A 24,771-nucleotide genomic window follows, 5' to 3' on the forward strand; every position below is an offset into this window, starting at 1 on the left:
AATAAATAACAATAAACAAATTTTCAGCAAAATATTTTGACGATTTTGGAAAATCCGCAAGGTTCTGTCCTCCCTTGCCTTGAAATTAATTAGTGAATACTTGAAGCAAGTTCATAATAAATATGATACTATATTAATTGACAAGCTATTTCCACGAAATTTGGAATGGATTATTGACCAAAGTGTGTTACAAATCTTCGAATACTTCACTCAAAATCAATATAAATATCATTTTATACCCTTTTATGCCAAAAGAACTGTACCTGGGACAGGTATTATAGCCACGGTGCACGAAGTTTTATAGTCAATTAATCGTACTCAGAATCGGACTCTCATAATTCCAATTATGTCTTCATACAATTGCAACTTTTCTACTTTTCTAACAATATTAGTACTGATTCATCCAAAAGACCGATCATCAATATATAGTAATGTCATATCATTAAGCTCTATTGATCTAGATCCTCCTACGTGTCCCTTTATCGTATAACGTACGATTAACGTGCTCGGAAATTGCCAATTTGATTAAAGTCTAATTTTCTACAGCACAATCTGTATGTTTATATGCCCACACACATACATACATGCGTACATCCGCACCTTTCTTGTTATTCATTTTCTTCATGACATTTTTTGTATGTCCAAACATACATACATATGTATGGAAAGACACGTATGTATATGTGTGCTCGTGTGCACACACTTTAGTTGGCTGGTGCGTGTGTCATACACCGACATGGCGCACAAAATATTGACTCAAACTCTTATCATAAAATTTTATCTTGAGGCATACGAGTCAACACTATATATGCTCGAGTATATTCGTACGGGGATATAAAATTTATAAAGACCATTCCGAAGCCCCGTCACAGTTCAGTTGATTTCGAAATATAAAACGCAAAGATTCGTGGTCGGTGGGTGTTGCCTTATCGGTGGCAAGCATATTAAAAAAAGTTTGTTGTGACGCCGTTCGGCAGCAGAGGCGCTGTTAAACCTCAACCACCAAAGCGCAAAGGCTGAGACACAATTAAGAGTTCGGGTTGTAAAGCAAAACCAAGTTGAAAGGACATTTTCGGTGCGTTGCTGCAGATTTCACAAAAGGAACTTTTCTCTCAGTGTAAGCAATTAATTTTTAGCACTTTATGTGTATATTTGGTGTGTAAAAGAAAGACTAAAAAAGTTTATCAAAAAATGGCACAGAAAATTATGCAAAAAAAAATTAAATTACGCAGAATTTTTCTAGGATTACCAATGGTGTCGCTCTAAACTAATAATAAAAATTCGGAATTTTAAAAGATATACTATCAACGTTCTCCTTAAGTATGTGTGTCATACATTCAGTTCCGTTTGAAGAGACTTTGAATGAAACCAAAATTGTAAAATAAAATGTGTTTCTATCTCAGGTTGCTGTTTTGATACAAAAATGAGAAATTTATTTAAGAAGTGTATATTCTTTTGATAATAAGTGAAATTTGAAACAAGTAGCGGTACAAACTAGCTGTAGACCAAAATCTTTCGCAGTTGATTTAATATTCTCTTTAAGAGACTAATTACCAAAGGCATAAAATTTTCTTAAATAATTTCAACTTTTTAAGCTACCCTGTAGTGTAAATTTTTTCACAAAAACTCTTTTTGAAGAAGTCGCCATTTTGCGAAAAATCAAAATTTTTATTATAACCTGTTTTCATCAATAATAATAATGAATTTTTTGGAATTTTGAAACTGTGAGAGTTTTAAGCAAAAAAATCTCCCTCCCCGCCAGACACTCTTTAGGCGGCCCTTGTGGATATCGGCAACGGTATCAAGGGAATTAAAAATGTTTCTATGAATCGCCGATTATTAAAGGGTTACATAGGTTTCCTCGGGTAAAAAACGGCATTTGTAAAAACCTTTTTTCTCATAAAAAAATTAAATATTTTATTATTATTATTTTATTTATTATTATTATATTTATTAAATATTTTATTTTATTATAATAAAAAAAATTAAATATTTTATTATAATTTTTTTATTGTTACAAACGTACACTTGTAACAAAGAAATTCTGAAATTTTTGGAAAAAACTATTTTAAACTCGGGCATTGCGACACCATTTCCGGTAACCCCTCGGAAAAAATATGCGCCCGTATTAGCAGCATAATTCAACACAGGATCATATGAAGTGAAAAAATACATATTTTAGTTAAAACATTAACTTAGAACTTTTACGAAGGAAAAAAACTGAAAATTAGATTTTTCGCAGACATTTTTACAAAAAAAAAATGAAAATTTCAGTGAAAATTTCGCGACAGTTTTTTCAAAGAGTTGTAATCGGAAAAAAATCTTTCGACCAAGTCCTTAAGAATTGTATCTCAAAGACCTGTATAAAATTTCATAAAGATCGGTTGAGTATTTCTCGAGAAATCTTGCCAACCGACTTTAAAAACACAGTTTCGAGAAAAACTCGTTTAAAGACTTGTGCGCTCGAGGCTAGCTTTTAGCCTAGTTCTCAAGGCTGTATCTCTCAACCTATTCCTGGGATCAAGTTGGACTTAGGACTATATTCTAAAAGTGTTGTAGAATTCAATAAGAAAATAAAAAAATCGATTTTTTGAAACCCGTAAACCCATGTAACCCCTTAAAGTAAATTGAACTGTCTAAATGTACATTATTATTTATTTATTTACTAAATAAAATATACTACAATTTCGAAAATTCACAAAAACTACTTTTTTTCTGACTTCCAATTGTATATACATATGTAACTCTTTTTATTCGTATTTTCCCTATTATTAAATTACCTTCAACTGTAAGCGCGCATTATTTCAAAATATAAATGTCCGCACGCGACTATAACTTTATCATTAATTCCAATCATTCTACGTGGAAAGTGTTTTTTGTTTATTGTTTGTTTTTAATTGGAATAACTCTGGCGACGTACTGATCAATCTGTGCTCAAATTATATTCAGACATTAGACCTCTTCTGCCGCTTTTAACCTAATTAAGCGGATGCACGCGTCTTGCCAAGCGACTATCTTAGACAAAACGTGCGTCAACGTTGACTTTGCTCGCTTACTTTCTTATCGTGATCTGCGGCTGATGTCCAGCGCCTAGACAATTATGAGATAATAAGATATTTACTCTACTTTTAGCCATGAGATAATGCTTTCAAATCCACAGCACCTGTCGCGCGCGTGCTCTAGTAAACTTGCTTGTGCTCTTAGCTTTTTAATTAACATAATTATAATTAAACTTTGTGATTTTGCCTCGTCTAACTTGCGGCCGACTTGCGTGATTTCCCTTCGGTTGGTGATTTTATCTCGTCGAAAATAATTAGTCTGGCTTATGGTGAAGCACTTCATATACAGCATATATTTATTGTCTGCCATTTACTCATTTCCTCTTACTAAATTCCAGTAATTAGATTATTTGTCATCGCGAATAATTTTATACTTGATGCATCATCGCTGCCGCTTTGTTTATTAACTTTCGGTAGCATTTCATACTGCAAGTCAAAACAGGAGCTGGCTTATGCCTGTGTTTGCATAAACATTAGCATACGCTTGCCAAAATAAGTACAATGCAGCTGCAACAATCACTAGTTAGCTCACGAAGCTGGTTTATGTGGAGCTCTGAAGAGAACATTTGCAGTGTGCTTCTTCTTGTTTAATGCCGCGCAATATTTAAAATGTAATTTCAACTAAATTTTATGCCGCTAGCGATAGCTTAACTGCCTCTGAACTCGACTTTGGCAGCCTTTCTTGGAGCGTGTGGGCGCTTGTGTGTGCAGAGCACGTAGCTCAAACAGATATTTTAATGGCTTTCGGATTTACTTTTAATAGGCTCGAAATACAGAAGGAATTCGCTGTATGTGATGGGAATGTAAATAAGGCTGGGATAGCCGCTTCAGCCACATGATTTATTGGTAACGTATACGCCATGGCAGTCGATTTCCGAGTGTCAGAAGCCTAAGCGAAGAAAGATAAATAAATTACTCAAAAATGTATTATATAAAATTACATACATTAGCAATTTTATGATTTTAACACTATTAAATTGAAAATAATGCACATTTTTTATTACTTCATAGTGATAATACAATAAATTGCCTGAATTTAGTTTGGAATTTTTAACCAATTTCACAATAAAATTCACACAGTAAACTCAGCAGAGGCTGACTCACTAAGAACAAATATCATTAACTATATTTATTCGTTATGATAAAATCCACAAAATAAATTCATTGTATGAAATAATAAATGTAAAATATAGACAGGGGGCAGTAGAGCGCCACCATGGGTCTTATCAATAGGAAACGAAGCCAATATATCTGATTTATAATAGCAATTGCATATTTAGCATTATCTTACGACCGTTTAAAATTTATGCGTGCACTCGTAAACAAAATTGATTTCTCTTTAAGAAAAAAGAAGTACGAAAGACTTGATTTAATCTCTGAGTATTCGGAAATTATGAATTTTTAAATTTGATCTTAGAATACTTTGGATTGCTCACTCCATCAGGTGTTGCGGTAGTAAATAATTCATTTTTATAATTCCACTAAAGTCCATGGTTTATTTTTGGGTTATCAAATGTGATTTTAGCTTCTTTTATGATGCTCAGAAGGTGGAAAAATATATTCATTCAACTTGAGCCTAGTTTTGCCAATTGTAGCAAGCAGGTGTCGGTTTCTACCTATGTTACGGGGTCCGCTGGGCTTATCTGCCTTGCAGAGCAATCACAAGAAGTACTCCACCAAATATTAGAAATGAAAAATATTTGATTGCGGTTACTCCATCATATCGATTTGAAACACTCTGCAGTTTCCAACAGCGAAACTCAAGCGGAAGTTAAACCAATGATAGTCGACTGCAGCTACAATTATATAATCTATAATTATATAATGGCTTGAAACAGTCAGTCGATCCCAGATATCATATTTACCAATAACACCTGCGCCGAAACTATTTATGCGGCGAATCATAATTTATTTTCATCGGTGGCACACGCATTGAAGGTGGTCAAAATATCTGAAAAGCAATGGCCAATACTTTGAATCATTTTGATTTTACTTTTACACTCAAAATTACTATTTCATTTTCAAAAAAAATGCAAAATCGAGGAGGCTTGATATCTCCTTAAAGCCTCTGTATAACTTGCATATGGTTCATATATAGCATTTTTGTTATATCTAACTATGGATTTTTATTTATTTATTTATTTTTATTATAATATTATCTGTAGTTTTCTAGCCGAACATGTTTTATATATCAACAAACTTCCTTGACTCTGCATAAAATAAATAATGAATTATGTTTTAGCAAAAGTTAATTTTGAAAGGTCAGATAGACATGACAAAATAGATTCAGCTCTGGCTGTACTGGTTGACAAGCGTAATACACCCTGTTCGGGGTATAACAATTTACCACCATCGCAAGCCTCACTGTATTTTAGCATATATTTGCAGTATCTGCATTGGGCTCTTGGTAGCATAGGGTACAAAGTCCAATTCTGAGCAGTCGAATATGCACTACCGTGTACTAATAACACCTAACTATGAGCTTCTGTATTGGAGTAATTTTATTAACCACACCAAATCACAAAATATCCCAGCAATAAAAGCGATTTACAGCCACCCATAAACATAATCCGAAACACAAACAACACAAAGCACAAATAAATATATATAGGTATGTACACATGTATGAGTGTACTTGGCGTTACCCAAATAGTATTTATGATCACAATAAACATGATTGATTGGATTTGAGGCTTTTTTTTTCTTTTTGTTTCCAAATTTATACATGCGAAATTCTGGTGGCAGTAGCTCCACGAGTAATTATGAATATTGACAACTATTATTTGGCAAATATGGCGTGCAAATATAAACTAGCCATTGATATGTTGTGGTAAATATGTACCAGTCTCACTTGTCGCATATAAGTAATTAAATTGTTATCGTTTTCGCATTTGTGCAAGTTTGTTTAATTTATTTGTTTGCTTCAAAGAAGTTGTTTATAGGCATTACATGACAATTATTTCCTACACAACAATGCTTCGGGCCACAAACAACTGTCAACAGTGCAAGTGCGCAGCAGCGAAGTTGGTTATTGCACCAATAGATTTTATTGGCATCATTAAGGACCAACATACATATGTATGTATGTACGCAGCCCAACACACCCATTTCCTTGGCAGAACAGATAAATGCTTCTAATAGTGATAAGGGAATTGAGCAAATATTGTCAAAAATAAAATCAAGTCAAATTGCGTATAGGAAATTTCCAGTCCAATTCGTCCACGATAAATTAATTTTGACGGCAATAATGGAAATTAGCGGTTGTTTGATGATTTCTGACTGCTATTGTGTATTTTATAAGTGCAGACATAGAGAAAATAAGAAAGCGTAAAATTTTGCATGCATGTATGTATGTATGTATGTATGTATGTATGTGTGTAAGTAAATATTTAGTCAGTTTACAGTGGCGATAAAAGTGAATTGCTCATGACATAAGCGCAGCTTTGAGCAGATGCAAATTGCGAAATTTAACAAATATCCACTAAACATTTGGGTGTGCTGTGTGTGTGTGTCAAATCATTAAGACACAATAACCAATAACCCACCTAAATGTTGCTTTTGTTCGTCAGTGTGTTTACTTTTTACATATATTTGGGATTGTCATGGCACTAAAATATACGTGCAAGTTCGTACCAGTCAATGAGAGCGACTCCAATGGCAAAATGAAATCAACTTTTTATAACAAAAATCGCAGACGAACAAAATTATATACAGTAGAAATGACTAGACAGAACTTTATTAATTTTTGATTTCAAATTATTATGCCCGAAACACATTAGACAATTTAGCCAACCTACACATACATACACATTTTAAAACCGGAGTGTAGGCACACTCAAACTAGCACCGAAAGTGACGGCATACTCAAACTAGTTCCATGTGTACTAGTTTTGATGTAGTATGAAATTTTCTTCAGTACATAAAAACGGCTTTAGATAAGTATTTAACTCACATAAATGAAAGTCTTAATTATACAACCTTAATTTGAATCTATTGGAGATGAGTTTTAAGAATAAAATTCAAGTATAGTTATCAGACCAAATAATTATTAAGACGTTAACTTTGGCCACCACGGGCACGCTCGCAGAAGTCCAGTCGCTGAACCCAATACTGCTGTAATTTCACGTTCGATATTCGTACGAAGTTTATCAATCGTCGCTGGCTTGTTGGCGTAGACCATAGACTTGACGTAGCCTCACAGGAAATAGTCTAACGGCGTCAAATCGCAGAACCGAGGCATCAAATCGACTGGGCCATCTCAGGAGATAACACGTTCACCAAACTTGGTTTTCAATAAATCGATTGTAACATGCGCGGTGTGGCTTGTGGCTCCATCGTGTTGGAACCATATATTGTCCAAGTCCATATCATCCAATTCTGGCCCAAAAATATTCGGTTATTATTGAGAGGTAGCGATTCCCATTCACAGAAACGTGCGGATCTTGATCATCACGAAAGAAGTACGGCCCAATGACGCCGCCGGCCCATTAACCGCACCAAACCGTATTTTTTTCGGGATGTAATGGTGACTCAGTAGCAATATTCTCGACACTACGGGCACTTCATTGCCTCTCTGGCTCGGGAAAATTTTGTACTATGCCCGTGGATTCAAATTTTTTAACTAGATTGATCAATTATTGATCTGACAGGATGATTATGACGACCATAAATTGGACATAGCGCTCTTAAAGATGAAGCCACCGACTCCGAAATTCGGTAGTAAATTTTAATATTTTGGACTCATTATTACATCGTATATCTTTTCATGATAAAATGGCAACCTTACTGAAGAGTAATGTCCAATGAACGTGAAAAATATGGTGTCGTTTGCCGTCCTTATCGCTCTACTTTTGTAGCGTCCCTATTGAAAAACCCGTTATATAAGGCTTCAGAGCTTGTTTGTTTGTTTTCTTATCGACCGAAAATACCTAGTTAAAAGTATACCAAATCCGAATTAGTCAGAAACAATTGCGTCTAGTGCTGGGTTAATAATATATTTAAGCACAAGCTAAGTTCAAGTTTGTCAATTCGCCGGATTAGCCCGGAAGCCGGCAAACAGAAAAATGTAAAAAAGCTATTTTAAGTCGCACTTTATTTTGGAATTTGGAAAAACCCACACGAGCCATAGTAAATCGACTGCTTCAATGAGCACAGACGTCACACTTTTGTCTAACACGCTTTGAAAAAATACTTCGATAATTATGTTTTCGTAAAGAGCTACATACATACATAAGTGAATAAAAAACAGCCAAAAATAAGCGTGAAATGTGTAGAGGTGGACTCAATTAAAGCTCGTCACAGTCACTTTTCTTTTTTGTTGTTTTTTAAGAATTCTCAAGCGTTTTTGCATTTGCAGCGAGTGATTTAACAGGAAACCCCAGCTGACCATTATATAATTAACTTGTGCACAAAAATCAATAACAATAATTAATAATAATTGCTGAGACAATTAGAGACGCATTAGATCAATAAAAACTGCATTATACCCAAGGACTTTTATGGAGGATGGTAATGTTAGAAAATGAAATAAGCTGCAGTTAATGGTTTTAGTTGTGTCTATTGCTTAATTTATCAAATCAATTAATTATAATAATTAAAGCTGACTTAGATATGCGAAAACTTGGAGTGTGACGAAACGAACAAGTAACTGGTGTAAGCCAACTAGACAGGCATAAACAAATATCAATTGAAATTTTAGAGTTTTATTACACTAACTTTCACAAATTTATTTTTTAAGAAGTGCACAGCGTTTAAAGTTAGCGAGCACAGAGGCGGTGAATCGAACACGGCAGTTACTTCACCTCTTCACTCCTTCCGCTCGAATTTACGCGTATTAAACACGGGTTTTATTACAATATAATTAACTATAAAATATAATTGTTATTTAATAGCCACAATCTCTGTACATTGTAATGGATTAAAGCTCATTATAATATGGCTTTATGCCCCAAAGTGTATTTGTTTGCAATACACTCAACAACTATTCGATAATTTCAGGTTCTTTGAGCAATGCTTTAAAAAAAAGTGAGTAGAGACGTGTGCTATTAGCTTCACGGAAATAATAATAATTAGTTCATTTTCATTTGAAGTGAGATCAAAATAATAAACCGTGGAGAGCGTATCGTGTTAATAAGGTGTTTAAGGGGAGATTTTTTTTTTTATTATTTTATTAAATTCTACAACACCTCTAGAATATTGTATTAAATTGAGTTGATCCGATTAATAGTTTCGGAGATACAGCCTTGAGAACTTCTACGCGTTTTCCTTGAAGCTGTGTTTTTGAAGTCGGTTGGAAAGATTTCTCGAGAACTACTCAACCGATTTTCATGAAATTGTACATAGGTTTTTGAGATACAATTCTTAAAGACTTCAACGAAGGATTTTTTTCGATTACAACTATTTTGGCGATATTTCTGCCAAAAATCCAGTTTTCAGTTTTTTTCCTTTGTCTAAATTCTAAATTAAATTTTTAACTAAAACATGTCTTATTTTCATCATTTCACACTCAAAACTACTAAAGTGACTAGCAAAATAGCAGATTTTCGAATTACTAATCCTCACTTTTTATAATACATTAGTAGATCCTGTCAGGCGTTGCTTTGGTATGTATACCACATATATATTTATCATATAATAAACTATTCAATGCAACGAAACGTTTTTATCTGTAAAATAATCTAAGGGATTTTACTTGAGGTTTAATTTTGAATATGTTCATTGGAAAAAATAACGAATTTTAGGCTGCTTTCTCAATGTCTGGTTACCTGGCCTTTCTGTACAGTTAATAGAGTTGTCCGCTTAATAGATTGTACTTAATAAACATCAGCAATGTGCATGGTTAATGGAGATGTCCGCTTAATAGAGCATCTATTTAATAGAGCTTTTACTGAACTTTTTATTTATGAGTTGTTTTTACTATCCTATCTTCTAAGTTGGTTCAAAGCGGACACAGTGTGCTAAATTTTACTAAAATCGGTTCAGTAGTTTAGGAGTCCACCGCGGACAAACAACGTGACTCGTACTTTTTATTTATAAAGATTAAGCATTTTTGGTCTTAAAATAAGGATTGCCATCTAAAATCGCACAATTATTTTCACTGTGTATTCCCGGTGCATTTACTTGAGCTCGCATGCATGGTACAAAGTGCAACTCTTGAAATATATACTATACATATGTACCTATGTATAAATACTCATAACTTGTACATACTATACACACATATTCGTATATTATATGGCAACATTTCGTAGATGCTTGCTATGTGCTTGCGTGCAAGCCGTTTGTTATGCTCTACACGCCTTCCTCGTCGACTCTTACGCACATGCCAATTAAGGCAAACAAAACCCGGCTTTAAATTGACCGGTTTCGAGATTCTCCATGACAAGCATTTTCTGACTCAATATTGGTCCGTGGCCGGCGCTTCCTTGATTCATTTAGTGTTTTAGACCAGTCTAGGACACTTACAAAGCCACTCTACAGCATAAGAGAGGCTTTAAGAACAGCTGTGTTGTTGTGTACAAAGTTGAATCGCTTAGCGCGTGTGGCTCAAAAAAATTGCAATATTTAATAATGCTCACATGATTGTAATCGTTGTTTTTATGTTTGTTTACATGCTCCCCACTGTTTCGTTTTCGTCGCTGCCGCCTCCGACGATTGTAAACCAAAGGTTGGTTACTCTGTTTACATATGGTATTTATTTGTCGGTGTTAATGTGCATTTTGCTGCATACATACGGTTATATGTATGTACATATTAGTATCAATGTTTATTATTTGACTCTTTGGTCGTCATAGCACGTGACTTTGATTTGCTGTGAAGCATCATGTGAAACGAGGTGTTGAAGTTATATTGAAGAAAACGTCATCAAATGCAAATAATGAAGACTTGACAAAGTACACGGTATGAACAATCTTATGTACTAACATACATACTGCATAAGTTTGTATGGATGTTTTTACAGCGCCGTATATAATTACTTGTCAAGTATGCTAACAATTCGTTGATAAACAGCAATTAAATACATAAATAAATAGTTATGCATAAATATTCCCAAAGGGGGTTTTTAGAAACATTAGAAATTATGCCAATCAAATAAAGCATGGATGTTACTTATAGATTATAGGTAGCAACTAATTATATATGGCAGATATAGTACTATGTACGTATTAAAAGAAATTAGCCATTCGGATTTTCCTGTACCGTACCGAGTTGCTATGGCAAATGTGAAGCTTAATTCCGATAGATCTCGCTGATGGCAAATTATTACGAATATCTTACTTATCGTCAGAAATTATATTGGTAGTCGAAAAAGTCTTTTCGTATTTCTCATCAAACTTCAACTATTTTTTTTAATTATAATGGAATTTTAAGGAATTAAATATGTACCATTTTGGTCTACCACTTTTTGCCATTTTTCCGCAAGAGATATTATTCCATCAGTACAGAACTTTTCTGGTTTCTCGGTGACCGAAACAAATGGTAGTCCGATAGTGCAAGGTCAGGGTGTCACTGCATCAAACCTTTCCAGCCAAGCTCTCCCAGTTTTTGCCCAGTCATCAAAGATGTGTGTGGTCTAGTGTTGTCCTGATGGAAGACGAAGCCCTTTTCTGTTGATCGTTTCTGGCCGTTTTCTTTGACTGCTTGCTTCAATCTCATCAGTTGTTGACAGTAAAATGTAAAATCAATCGTTCGACCAAGCTGAAGCAGCTCATAGAGGATGATTCCTTTCCAATTCAACAAAACACTCAGCATAACCTCTCGAGGCGTCAATCCTGGCTTTAAGACCATTTGTTGAGCTTCACCACGCTTGGGCCATGATCTTTTTCGTACATTATCGTCATAAATGGTTCGATTTCATTTCGTTTCAGCATGGAATCGCAGATGTTAATTCGGTCCATTAAATTTATCACAGACAATTCATGTGGTACCCAAACATCGAGCTCCTTTTTGTAGCCAGCCTTTTTTAAATGGTTCAAAACCGTTTGATGTTGAATGTTAAGTTCCTTAGCGATGTCATGGCTGCTTATGTGACAGTCCTGGTCAATATTTTCTATAATTTCATCGAATTTTTCAACGATAGGTCGAACAGAGCGAGGTGCATCTTTCACATCGACATTTCCAGTCCGGAAGCCAGCGAACCATTGTTGTGCTACACGAATTGTTACAACATCGTCTCTGTAAACTTCACAAATTTCATTGGTGGCTTCTTCTCTTTTTTATACAAAAATTCCACTACCCTATATATTACAAAAGGCGAAGGAAACAAAAAGTTTTTGATTTTTTCCGGGTTCAAATTATTGCAGAAAGTAATTAATAATGGAAAAGGAAATTCGTTGGGAGGGAATTATAATGCCAATGCGGCGCCACGTCGGATTATTATGTACACACACATTTATAATTCTCTTTAATATCAAGTTTGGAGTTCGATTTGTGATGTTTCTTAAGAGGAATCTTATTAAAAAATTTGTAGATATTAAAAGATTAGAGTGAAAATGAAGAACTTTGGTTCAATATTTTATAAAATTATAAAGAGATAGAAAGCTGTCAATTAAAATCTAAACGGACATGTTTATATTAACATTGGTAAGGTCTTATAACACTTTCAACTGAGGCGATTGTGCCCTATCGACTCAAGACTGATATATTCGCTTCAATATTGAACAACAATTGCGAGAAATGATAGTCAACAATCGAACAATTTCTTGTTTATTTCTCTGCAAGCCAACTATCATTTAGAACCCCGGTGAATTACCAAAAGCGCTCTGTTTTTTCTTGTTTCTATGAAATTCGTATGGTCGAATTGATACAGCTAGCCGAAACACTTGTGCACGTGTGATCGTTCATCTCTTTCTTACGCAAAGGGCTTATGAGTTGAACGCTGTTCTACATACATACATACATACATACATACATATGTTAGTTTTCACGTCTTTCTTTCACTATTTGAAGGTTCAGTAGTCGTGACTTGTTGGTAACTTTTGACTGCCTTCTCGAACTCTTTCAATATCGAAGGCTTGATTTTCTAGTGCGTTTGTGTTACTTTTTATGCAAAACACTAAATTTTCTTAAGACCACACCTACAATATCATACGATTTGCCCAGTGAAAGTGTAAATATTTTGCTAAATCGGAAGTGTGAAAACTCAAATCACCTCGGTGCATGTAAATAGATCATGGTTAAAGCGTAATATTTTATTGATTGTAGACTTATTAAATAACATTACGATGAACCACTGTATAGAAATCCACAAATAAACTTATGTAATTTACTCAGTTCACGAGGTGTGAAAAATATTCACGCAACTAAAGTCTGCAATTAAATTTAGCCAAATATGCCTTGTTATTGAACTTCTCAACCATTTTATCAATTTTTGTTTTGTATCCAAAGATTTAAGTGGATTACCATTGCGAGGTCTACTTAAGTCTAGAATATGCAAGTAGCGAATTTTGGAAACCATAAATTTTATTTCACAACGTGATTTTGTATTGAAGTGCCGTTATTTGATAGCGAACGATAAAAGGCGCAAACGAAGTGCATGCAACATAAGAAGCGGTAAATTAATGCCGAATGAGGTCAAGTCATGAACTCTGAATCATCGCTGACCACTGAATCCGCGTACAAATTTAAAACTCCAGCCGCGAGTGTGCTTCCCCTTTCAATGTAAAGTTGCTTTATTATTCTTACGAAAACCAAAATCAAAAAGAAAAGCAACAAAAGTGGCTTTTGAGTCGACTTTTATTTTGCCAAAAATACTAAAAATACAAGTTTGCGCATCTTTTCGATGCATTTCGAGAAATGTCTTCGGAGAAAGCCACAGCGATACCTTCCGCAGCTTACCACAATGAGCCTGTTTTTAGCCTTTGATTGCGTATTTTAGCCGAAAATAAAAGAAAGTTCGTTGCACCAAGATTTGGTGTCTGTAAACAGCCGAAATTTCTACCTTAAAACACAAGCAGAAGAAGAAGTGTTTTAATACAAGGCAACGGTCAGACGTTAAATAAGCCTCTGTAATATTTTCTTTCCTTTTGGGACATTAATTGTGTACTTCGCCGTCACGTGACGTAAATAAATGCAAAACACAATTTCTGCGCTTGCAGTTTTATGGGCAAAGTACAGTGCGCGCTGAAAGTGCTGTTCCATCCGCAGTGTACCAGAAGATATCGCGCTGTGGCAACTGCGTGTGTATTACTAAAGGCACGACCGCTGCCTAATGAGTTGTATAATTAGCAAATTAGTTTTCATTACAGAATAATCTGTCAGCTTCTACCACAATCTTGTTTTTATGTGTTAATTAACTCAGCATCGTTAGAACGTTGGAATTACTTTCAAATAATAATTTGTGTTCGTCAAAACCTCTTCACAGATTTTGATTCGTTTATCAATTAACTGTAATAAATGTTCCGATTTGTGGAACACAAACCAGGAAGCGATTGAGTGCACCCAGTGGCACGCGCTGTTAGGATCATTTTGAAAATTAAGCATGATTTTGTATAACAAACTATTTTGAAGAATGAGTAAGGGTAGGAATATGAACATGATTACTATGAAATAGAGGAGTGGACTGCTACGAATCGGAATAAATATTATGTCGTAATGCCGACAAATCAAGAAAAGGTGGCGTTGTTCGTTCGAGGACGTGCGGCCTTCGGCCTCCGGCCATGAACACGCTCAGGATCATAACCCTTCGTCAGTAGAAATCTCTTTCTGTGCTTCGATAGAAATAAGGGCGGACAAGGTAAAATATTTTTCACATGTCGACATTTTGGTTGTCGGTGTCAGTGGAATATGAATAGGGTTATTAATACTGAGATATTTATGGTTATACTATGTATATTCATAATCATACACTATAATTTAATGTATAGTACATATATACATATATGTGTAGCATTTGATTGCATTATTTTCTAAAATATACGGAGAAAAATTTTATGTGAAACCTCCGAGTCATCAATTGTTTGGGTCATTGAAGAAAGCACGCCTGAAAAAGCTGGTTAAAACTAATATAAGCCAATTTGTTGTCATTCTATTTTACTTTATTTCAATATACATATGAAGTTCTACTCAAAACATATTTTTCATGTATTTCATTCGCTGGAATTCAATCAGTGAGAGAAACCCGGTTCGGACGCTTCTAGACTTCCTCGTTCGTGTAAACTGTCATCACATTAACAAATATTTAATTGATTGTCGCCTGCAGTATTTGGTTGCAAAATTAAAGGTAACATCTTAATCGAAATCCATTAGCGCGTCTGGTGCGAAACACAAGGTAACTCTTCCGGCGCTGATGCGGACCGACGAACAAAACAACATTTTGAACCATTACCACACTTCAAACGTTAAGCAATAACCAACTATTACTTGTACCCTGCAGCTAATGGCATTTACAGTTAATTGCAGTTCACATTCGTGATCCCCAATTTTTATCACTTCCCGTGTGTGTCAACATGCTGCTATCTCAACGGAAACATCATTTTTCAATATGCAAGTTCGTTGTATTTAGTAACGAACTTGAAATATTTTGTGTGGCGTGCGTTGACCCCACGCCAGGCGAACCCTTTGACCGGCGTCACTGCCTAGGCAATGTAAGGCAAGGAATTAATTGTTTGAAAATGCTGTGATTCTCACTTTCTGATTGATTCGCGCTTATTTGCAAAATATTGAATTATCTTGGACGCAATCATATTGAAAGCAGAAAATAATAATAAATTATTATTGAATAATTATGGGTTGGGATCGAGCGGCTGTCCAACTGGAACTGAGTCATTTCAATTACTACAAATTAGCCTGAAAGCTGTATTTTACTTTATTACACATTACAGGTATTTTTAACAGCTTTTGAATGATGCGTGCGCCGCGATTGATGTGCCTGTACTCACAAACACACTCACACGCGCGGAGATATGCGCGCAAGAGTGGCCGGTGAGCCTGTCGCCGCAATAAGTATGCCGGGTTTTTTGCTGTAAATGCCGATCAGGCGCGTCTTATTTTGAGTTTCGTATTTTTGTCACTTTTAGCATCACAAAATCGTTTACGTAATACAAGCTTGTTATGCATAATTGTTTATTTTTTTCGTTTTTGCTGCCCCACAATTACAGGCAGCGCCAAGGTACTGCTGGCAATAAATTCGACAAAAACACAACTGAAGGCAGCCGATTAAATGCGTCACAATGCGCTTTTCTCGTAGTCTGGAATGTTGTTGTGCGCTGCAGTTGTTGTTGTTGTTATTGTTGTAGCATTATTTTGAGTCTGCTACAATTAGCAGCGAGGCACGGGTGCTGGGTGTAATGAGAAAATGCTTTGGAGATTATTTTCACAATTAATTCATCAGCTGACCAGAAATCTGATTGATATGAATATTGTTGTTATTGTTCGTGCTTTGAACGATTATTAAAAACACGTTATGACCATAATTGCGTTTTCTAAATAAGCGATTATTGAAGATATCACGGCACGTGCTGCTATTGTGTACACTTGTCATACAATCACACATACATACATACAAAGGTAATAACCCATATGTACGGTGTATGTGTGTGTGTATAAGTTGCAGCATAATGAAACAGTTGTAAGCTTCGGTACCGCCAGTGTGATAGACGATTTTAACTAATCAGTAACCGGTACTTTTTCATGACATGTTCTCAAGCTGGAAATTGACAGCTGCTGTCAGAAAGGGATCATTCTCGTACTTCTTCTAAATGGACAAACAAATAAAGTTTTTTGGACCAAAATCAAAATTCAACAAAAAATTTACATGGAATAAAATCAAAGTCTTTCTCAATAAATAATTTTGTGTTTGGTATAAAAGTGGTCTTCTTTGAACTACTCCAATTTCAATCTCAAAGGTAAGCTAGTTACTTTTTGACATTCAGTTCAAGGTGTGAATATAATTCATGTATCTGCGATTAGCCATAAAGAGACAATGGCAGCACGATTTCGTCGCAGATATCAGTGACGAACTTCAAGATTGGCGCCCTGAGCAATAATATTCATACCGTCGATAATGATCATATGTTCATTATGTCGTGTATTTTACGAACTAAAATTGCGTGTAATCGGGTGTACACATGCCATAGGTAAATAGAAATGTAATTATATTCATATGTAACCAAAATTAAAAATTAAAGTTTAAGAATTCTTTAATTACACCCGATTCGTGTCTGACTAATGTCAACTCACAGCAAATTTTTTTTAATTGTGATTACTTTATAATATCTACCGATCACTTGTTTCCGGCTGCCCATTTGATGGCACTTTAATATCCCAGATTCTTCAAGTCTACAAACAAATACATAAATATGTACATATGTGTGTGAGAAAGTGTCAAATGTCTATCTCTCGCCTGTTTGTTTGTGCGCTGGCGATTTTTCGGCAGCTAATGTGCTGCGCGCTCCGAAAATCTTTTCACTCAGCAGGTGCGCGCTACAGACGAGCCGCCGTCGTGCACGCGACGTTGGCCCAAAGGGTTCGGCTGCGCTGCAGCAGTTATCGCTGCTCGGCTTGCGCCATCGGCCGATTACAAAACCTCCAATTAAAATCGCACTTGCAGACAATTGGACAGACGCGAACTAATTTGAGCTGCTGCTGCTGCTGCTGCTGGCGCTGTCGCCGCTGCATGCATTCGGGTTCGCTTATTCGGGATTTCCGCACATTCGAGAACTGACACACCCGTCTTAAAGCGCTGCAAGATCACACTTTTTAGACTTGACACTCGCCGCAATTGTGGCATTCGCGTACTCGACGTTAAGGCGACGACACACGCAAACCTCCCGCCTTTCTCGCGGAACAAATTCGACTCTCGTGCAAATTCAGTGATTACAAATAATAACCCTTTCAACGTCGATTCACCCACACTTGTGGCTCGACATTTTAGTGTACGTTCATATATACATACATATGTTATACAGTTTAGCTGACAAATAACTTCAGATTATAAGGAGTTGTTAGCTCGTGTGATAAAAACAACAAATAATCATATTGCGACACAAGTGTTTTAGTTTTAATAATTATTTAATAAAAGTGTGTGTTTTTCACTCTAATTGCAGTCTAAACAAATAAGTTTTTATTGTTAAACCAAAAGTGCGCACAATGACTTCAGACAGACTAAGTGCGATCACACCGAGTGGCCAAGGCAATGACAATTTCGGTTCGGAAGTTACCTTAGACATACCGCCTAGTGGTTTGTACGCGGGCAGCACCGATTACATAGTGCAAGATGATGATCCACAAACCGAGCGCGGCTGCTGTGAAAAGTCGGGCGATTGGGCCAAACGCACCGCCGCGAATGTGTTTCGCAAAAAGACACTCTACAAACGCTTACCAATACTACAGTGGCTGCCCAAATACGATCGTGACGATTTCGTTGGTGATTTGGTAGCTGGTATAACGGTCGGTTTAACGGTGATACCTCAGGGCTTGGCGTATGCGGGCATAACAGGCCTAGAATTACAGGTGAGTGTACGGAAATTGTTAAAATAAAAAGTTTTGAAAATTTTTAATTTTTTTGAGAAACCCCAATAAAAAAAGACAATAAAGTATATTAATGAAAGTTAGTTAACAGTTAACAGAAGAGTTACATAACTCAAAATCGCGAAATTTTAGTTAAATATAGAATGAACAACTGTAACCATCCAGCCTTTTTTCGACTCATACCTCAATAAAAAATTATAAAAAAACAAACTTAAAAAATAACCGTAATTTGCATTTTGCATGACTTAAAAATATAAGTACATACGTCATACAGTGTTTCGAGAAAAACAAAATTTATTATTCTTGTTATAAATACCGAAGCATTTGTCTCATTGTCCGAGCTGCATTCAAGGCATCTGCAGCGGTCCGTCACACCTCGCAATCAGATTAACAAATTCTGCTGAGTCAGTAACTAACCAAAAATAAATGTCTGTATTTGACGAAAAGTAATCGAATTCTGCGAAATAATTTTTCCTCCGATCCAGATAATCTCAAGCAAGTGCTTTTGGCGCTAAGTGCATTCCCAAACACTTGTGCACACATAAATATATAAAGTTGTGAATATATTCTAAGGCGATTATTTAAAATTGGTCACCAAATGAATTTCCTTGCCTTTGTTTACATTGTTTTTTTCGCACTGAACTTACGATTTATGCAAATGCGGCTTTGTAAATTTCGTTCACACGGAATCTCCCACACACTGTGTTCATTTAGTATACGTACTTATCGGCACACATACATATGTATGTGGTTACTGCTGTTCGTACGCCGTAGTATTCCATTAGCCTCGATACTGAGTTAATCGTTTCGTACTAAAGTGAGATTATTTATAACGAATAATAAGTAAAATCGCATTTGACTTATTAAACGGTCATTCATAAAATCGCCGTAAATAATTCCATAACAATAACTTACAGGTGTACATATGTATGTATGTGAGAGTGTCTGTAAATGAGCTTCGTGTTAGCAATTTGTAAGCCGTCTATCTGTCATCGACTACCAGAACGAACACATCTGTTGATTTGCACTTATCAATGCTGATGCTATCTAAGTAAATTGAAGAGGCACGTACTTGATCACTTGAATCTCTCGAGTGTATTTCTCTCCTTGAAGCGCTTGTTTAAGTGACGGAAGTAAAAAATATTCCGAATAATAAAAATATAAGATATCGAACAGATTTGTTTCAAACTGAAGAATGCCAGAAATAGACTAAAGATAATATCCATAAAGGCGTAACCGAAGTAAGGATATCTTCAGATGGTCCTGAATATCTAGTCCAGTTGCTTCCCAACTGCTAGATTGCCTGATTTGAAGTTTATCGATCAGAAAGTTTATTTCAATGTAAGTTAGTACACTAATCTGTTTTCTGTGGAATCTTAACTTTTAACTAAAGACTAACTTCAAAACTGGGAACGAAACTTTCCACAATATTTCATCGTATCTGGTCTGATATACGAAAACTAGAAATTCCAAATGCAGCTCCAAATATCAGTATACCACTATGTAAATGGACAACAATAATACCTCTACAAGGTTCTGTTCATTATATTACTTAGTTCAGATCGAGAAGACTGCAGGAAATGTTTACAGCAGGGCACCAGGGAAACAATGGAGAATCTTTTGTACACTTATTTCGCATTGGCAAGATTACGCTGTAAACATCTGGGTCCGCACGGTATGATACACTAGAGGAGGTATCGATAATGGGGCCGCAGAGTCTGTTAAAATTCGCCTCAGGCGCAACTTAAAATTACTTAGTTTAACAAATATAGTGAGACCAGAATAATAAATCGTTATATTAAGCTTGTTCTCATTAAAGAAAAAATCTACATTAAAATGCTCACCCTATGTAAAAATCGATACTTATTTAGTTGAATAAAACAACAAACATTTTCTTTTTACTCTCACAGTATGGTCTCTACGGCTGCTTTTTCGGCTGTTTCATTTATGTGCTCTTCGGCTCCAGCAAAGATGTGCCTGTCGGTCCTACGGCCATCGCTGCGCTGCTCGTCTACCAGACAGCGCGTGGTAGTTTGGAGAAGACCATATTACTCACGTTTCTCACCGGTATAATTGAAGTGCTGATGGGTATATTACAACTGGGCTTTCTGATAGACTTCGTGTCCGGTCCGGTTAGTGCGGGATTCACGAGCGCCGTCGCGCTCATCATTTTCACCTCACAACTCAAGGATATACTGGTTGTGGACACTTCGGGCGATACTTTCGTCGATATGTGGATCTCAATTGGGAACGATATACATAATATCAGCTGGAATGACGCTGCGTTGGGGATTGGTTGTGTTTTCTTGCTGTTGGCGATGCGTGTCATGACTACCGTAAGAATTGGACCCAAGGATGGCAAAAAGGTCTGGCAAAAGGTGCTTGAGAAAACTATCTGGCTGATTGGCACATCACGCAATGCGGTGCTGGTTATTTTAGTTGCACTCATGGGTTATGCGTTGCGCACCTCGGGCATTGATATCTTCAAGATGGTCGGTTATGTGCCGAAGGGTTTGCCAGAATTCAAAATGCCACCTTTCTCAGTGACCACCTACACCAACTCCACAAGCGGCGAGGTTATTGAGACACATGAAAATTTCGCTCAAATGGTGAGCAGTTTGGGCGCTGGACTGATAGTGGTACCTCTGATTTCTTTACTGGAAAATACCGCTTTGGTGCAAGCGTTTGGTGAGTACAAAAGAGAGACATACAATGAAGTTTAAGATTTTAAATTTATTATGTATTTGTGTTCCACAGCTGATGGCAAACCGTGCGATGCCAACCAGGAGCTCATCGCTATTGGCCTGTGCAATATTGGTAATTCCTTCGCGCAAGGCTTCCGTGGCAATGGACCAATTGCCCGTGGTGCTGTTTTGAATGCCAGTGGTGTTCGTACACAACTCTCCAATCTCTACACTGGCGTAATTGTTATATTCGCTTTGCTGTGGCTCACACCAGCCTTCTATTACATCCCCAAATCCGCTTTGGCCGCCATCATTTTGTCTGCCGTGATCTTCATGGTGCAATACCGCGTAATCAAGCCAATGTGGAGAAGCAAAAGTAAGTTAAATTAAATAATCATTACTGCTTAATGAAATCATGGTTAATGTCGCTCTCTTCACAGAAACCGATCTTATTCCCGGTATCGGCGCCTTCATTGCTTGTCTACTGCTGCCGTTGCAAATCGGCATTCTCGTGGGCATCGGCATTAATGTCATATTCATTTTGTACAGCGCCGCACGTCCGAAACTGCGTGTCGAAACAGCTTGCGTAAGTTGATTGAACAAATTACTGGTGTTTACTCTCCTAAAATAAAAAAAATAAAAATACACAAATCCACCATTTGCTCATTACACTTTCTCTCCCACTTTAGACGTCGAATGGCATCAAGTATCTCATGCTCACTCCCGATCGCTGCCTCATCTTCCCATCGGTGGAGTTCGTGCGCAACGTGATCAACAAACAAGGCCGCAAGTCAACCCTGCCTGTGGTTCTCGATTGCACCTACATTTATGGCGCGGACTTCACGGCTGCCAAGGTTGTCTCCATGCTTATAAGTGACTTCGAAGCGCGCAACCAGAAGCTCTACTTCTACAATCTTCAGCGTCGAGTCGCGCAGGTGTTCGAGGGCCTCAACAAGGGGCTGATTGTTATCTACGATGCTGAGCATTTGGAAATGGAACTCGCTGGTAAAGGAATAGAGGCGAATAAGTGAAAGTATAGCTTAGTACAGTCTTAAGCATTGAAAGTATATTCTGAAAGGCAGTATTTAGAAAAAGAATATGTGATATTGTTTGCAAAGAACGGCAACCCTAAAAATACAGCCGTTACTTATTTCTTTACAATTTATTCAATGACGGAATGTTGGTGCAAAGACATGTCAGTGACATACCTCAAGTAACTAGTTTGAAAAAAATTTGACACATTTGTAAATAATTCCAATATCCTTTGTAATATATATTAAGACCTTTTCCTATATCGAGATATATATATATATTGTAAAAGCATAACAGGCAGTTGAGAAAGGAGTAAAATATTTACGAAATATAGATCCATACATGTTTGTATATGTATACGCACACTATGACATGCCACTGCTGAAGCGGAAAGGGGACCATACGACTTCACTTAATTGTTAACGGAATCAGTTAGAAAGTTTAAATATTTGTTATATTTGTTAGTAACAAATTATGTATATTTTCATCAAGTCCTGCGACTGCCTGCTTGCCTACGAACATTTATTCGCACAGCACATGTACATAGAAACATATATACATACACCATAGATATATAGATGAAAATCTTGTCATTGATATATAGATATACATATTCATATATGCTAACATACATATAGTATATAGGCCTAGTTAATTTTGTATAGTTTTATATACAACTGTTAAGTTTGTCGATCGCGCTTAAGGAAATGTATTTATTTAAATAATAGACGATTATATATGTAATTATAATAAATATGTATTTTATAAATTAAAATTGTTAATGCATTTTAATTGAAAATTATTGTGATCCAAGTCGAGGTACTTTTTTCAATAGCATTTTTTTGACTGATCATCCGAGAGTCACGTCAGGCTGTCATGTTATTTTTGTTCAGTATTATTTGGTATTTCATCATGAAAAGACACACGCCTGAACAATGTTTACAAATCTTTCAAATTCACGTTCTGTAAAGAATGTGTTTCGCGCGCTTCGCTCAATTTATGGTCAATAAAATAGGCCTACTGAGCGTAATATTCGCAACACCATCAACCATCTTGAGACCCAGCGTTTATTATTGGTTAATATTCGGCTGAATAGACCACGTCCAGCACGCAGTGAAGAAAATATAGCAGCCGTAGCTGACAGTGTACACGAAGACCGTGGGGGTCAATTCGGCGCCGTTCCCAGCAACTAGGGCGTATGGAACGACTAGGCGCATTTTACGTCGAGAAACGAGAACTGGACCCGCTCATCCTTCCCAAGCGACATTGTTTCGCTCACAAAAAGTTCCAAAAAGTCCTGACGTTTTAGAGAAAAATTTTGGAACCATTTCTAGCTAAATGGGTATGTATGTGTAATTGCGGTATCTCTGACCTGAAGAGATTCAAGAGCTGCCATTGCATCCAGAGAAAACCGTTTGTTGCGGTTTGTGAGCCGGTGAAATCATCGGTCTATATTTCTTCAAAAATATTGCCGGTGAGAACGTAACCGTCATGATAACCGATATGCATTAAATTGAAGCTCGCGATCTCGGCGACATTTGGTCGCATCGCATCAATCAATGGATTTATTTAAACACTTCGGTGAGCAAATAATTGTTTTGAGCCGGTCGATTGGCAACCAAGATCGTGCGATATCACAGAGTTAGACTTTTTCCTGTGGGCATATGTAAAGTCTAAAGTCTACGCGGAGGGCTTTGTCGAAATGGTCGAACGAGTCATTGAAACTTGAACTCAACGGATGGACCATCTGAGACGTAGCCGCGGCCAACATTTGAAAGAGATAATCTTCAAAAAGTAAATGCCAAAGAATGTTCTTTTGAATAATAATAAACGTTTCCCATTAAATTTGAAGTTTTTCATTCTCTTATCTTTTAAAAATTGGAACATTTTGTGGGTATAATGGATCATAAATACCATGTTGTCATATAAAAGAAAGTGAAAACAAAACGACTTGGGGGTAAGCAGGTATTTAACCTAAACAAAGCAATTTTTATTGGAGTGAATGTCCCGCAATCACATGACTAGATCGCAGCAATGTCAATGTCGGTCAAAACCCATTTCATAATTAAATATATGCATTCGAAATTCTTATTATGTATATTTACAGTACAATGGGTATAAGACAACTGCATTCTTTATTACCGCTGTTGACACAGGTGCAATTGAACAATTTTCCCAATTTTCGAAATATTTGCTCATTAATTAATTTCAAAACAACTGGCTCACTATTTTGGGATCGTTGCCTTCAAATAACCTTGAATCCAGGAAATGAGAGAATTATTCAGCAAACATTATTTTATTTACTCACACGAAATTGCTTGCTTAAATATGCCAATTGTTTTGAAAGCTATGCATATATCAATATAGAAAAGTATAGCTTCAAATTGAAACAATCGTTAACTAAGGCGCCTAAAAATATATCTGGCTAAGTTTGAAAGTAAATATTTTTATGAAGCGTGCTAAAAATAACAGTAACTACGCTACTACTGTAAATATTACATATCAGGTGTGTACTTAATAAAACATCA

At 36.2% G+C, this 24,771-nt stretch overlaps 1 protein-coding gene across 3 annotated transcripts; it reads left to right on the forward strand.

The window, feature by feature from the left end:
- The first annotated feature begins 949 nt into the window (after positions 1-949).
- Positions 950-22,969, forward strand: LOC120782836 (sodium-independent sulfate anion transporter). 3 transcript variants are annotated; one of them, XM_040115361.1, is made up of 6 exons: positions 950-1,117; positions 18,104-18,509; positions 20,438-21,215; positions 21,285-21,587; positions 21,652-21,797; positions 21,901-22,969. In XM_040115361.1, exons 2-6 carry the CDS (start codon positions 18,147-18,149, stop codon positions 22,240-22,242), a joined length of 1,932 nt encoding a protein of 643 aa, XP_039971295.1. In that variant the 5' UTR covers positions 950-1,117; positions 18,104-18,146; the 3' UTR covers positions 22,243-22,969. The 3 variants fall into 3 exon arrangements, with proteins under 3 accessions (XP_039971295.1, XP_039971294.1, XP_039971293.1); XM_040115360.1 differs by lacking the exon at positions 950-1,117 and adding an exon at positions 17,634-17,932; XM_040115359.1 differs by lacking the exon at positions 950-1,117 and having other exon boundaries at positions 17,634-18,509.
- The last annotated feature ends 1,802 nt before the right edge of the window (positions 22,970-24,771 follow it).

The sequence above is a fragment of the Bactrocera tryoni genome, chromosome 1, assembly GCF_016617805.1.
Source record: "Bactrocera tryoni isolate S06 chromosome 1, CSIRO_BtryS06_freeze2, whole genome shotgun sequence".
Taxonomy (NCBI): Eukaryota; Metazoa; Arthropoda; class Insecta; order Diptera; family Tephritidae; genus Bactrocera; species Bactrocera tryoni.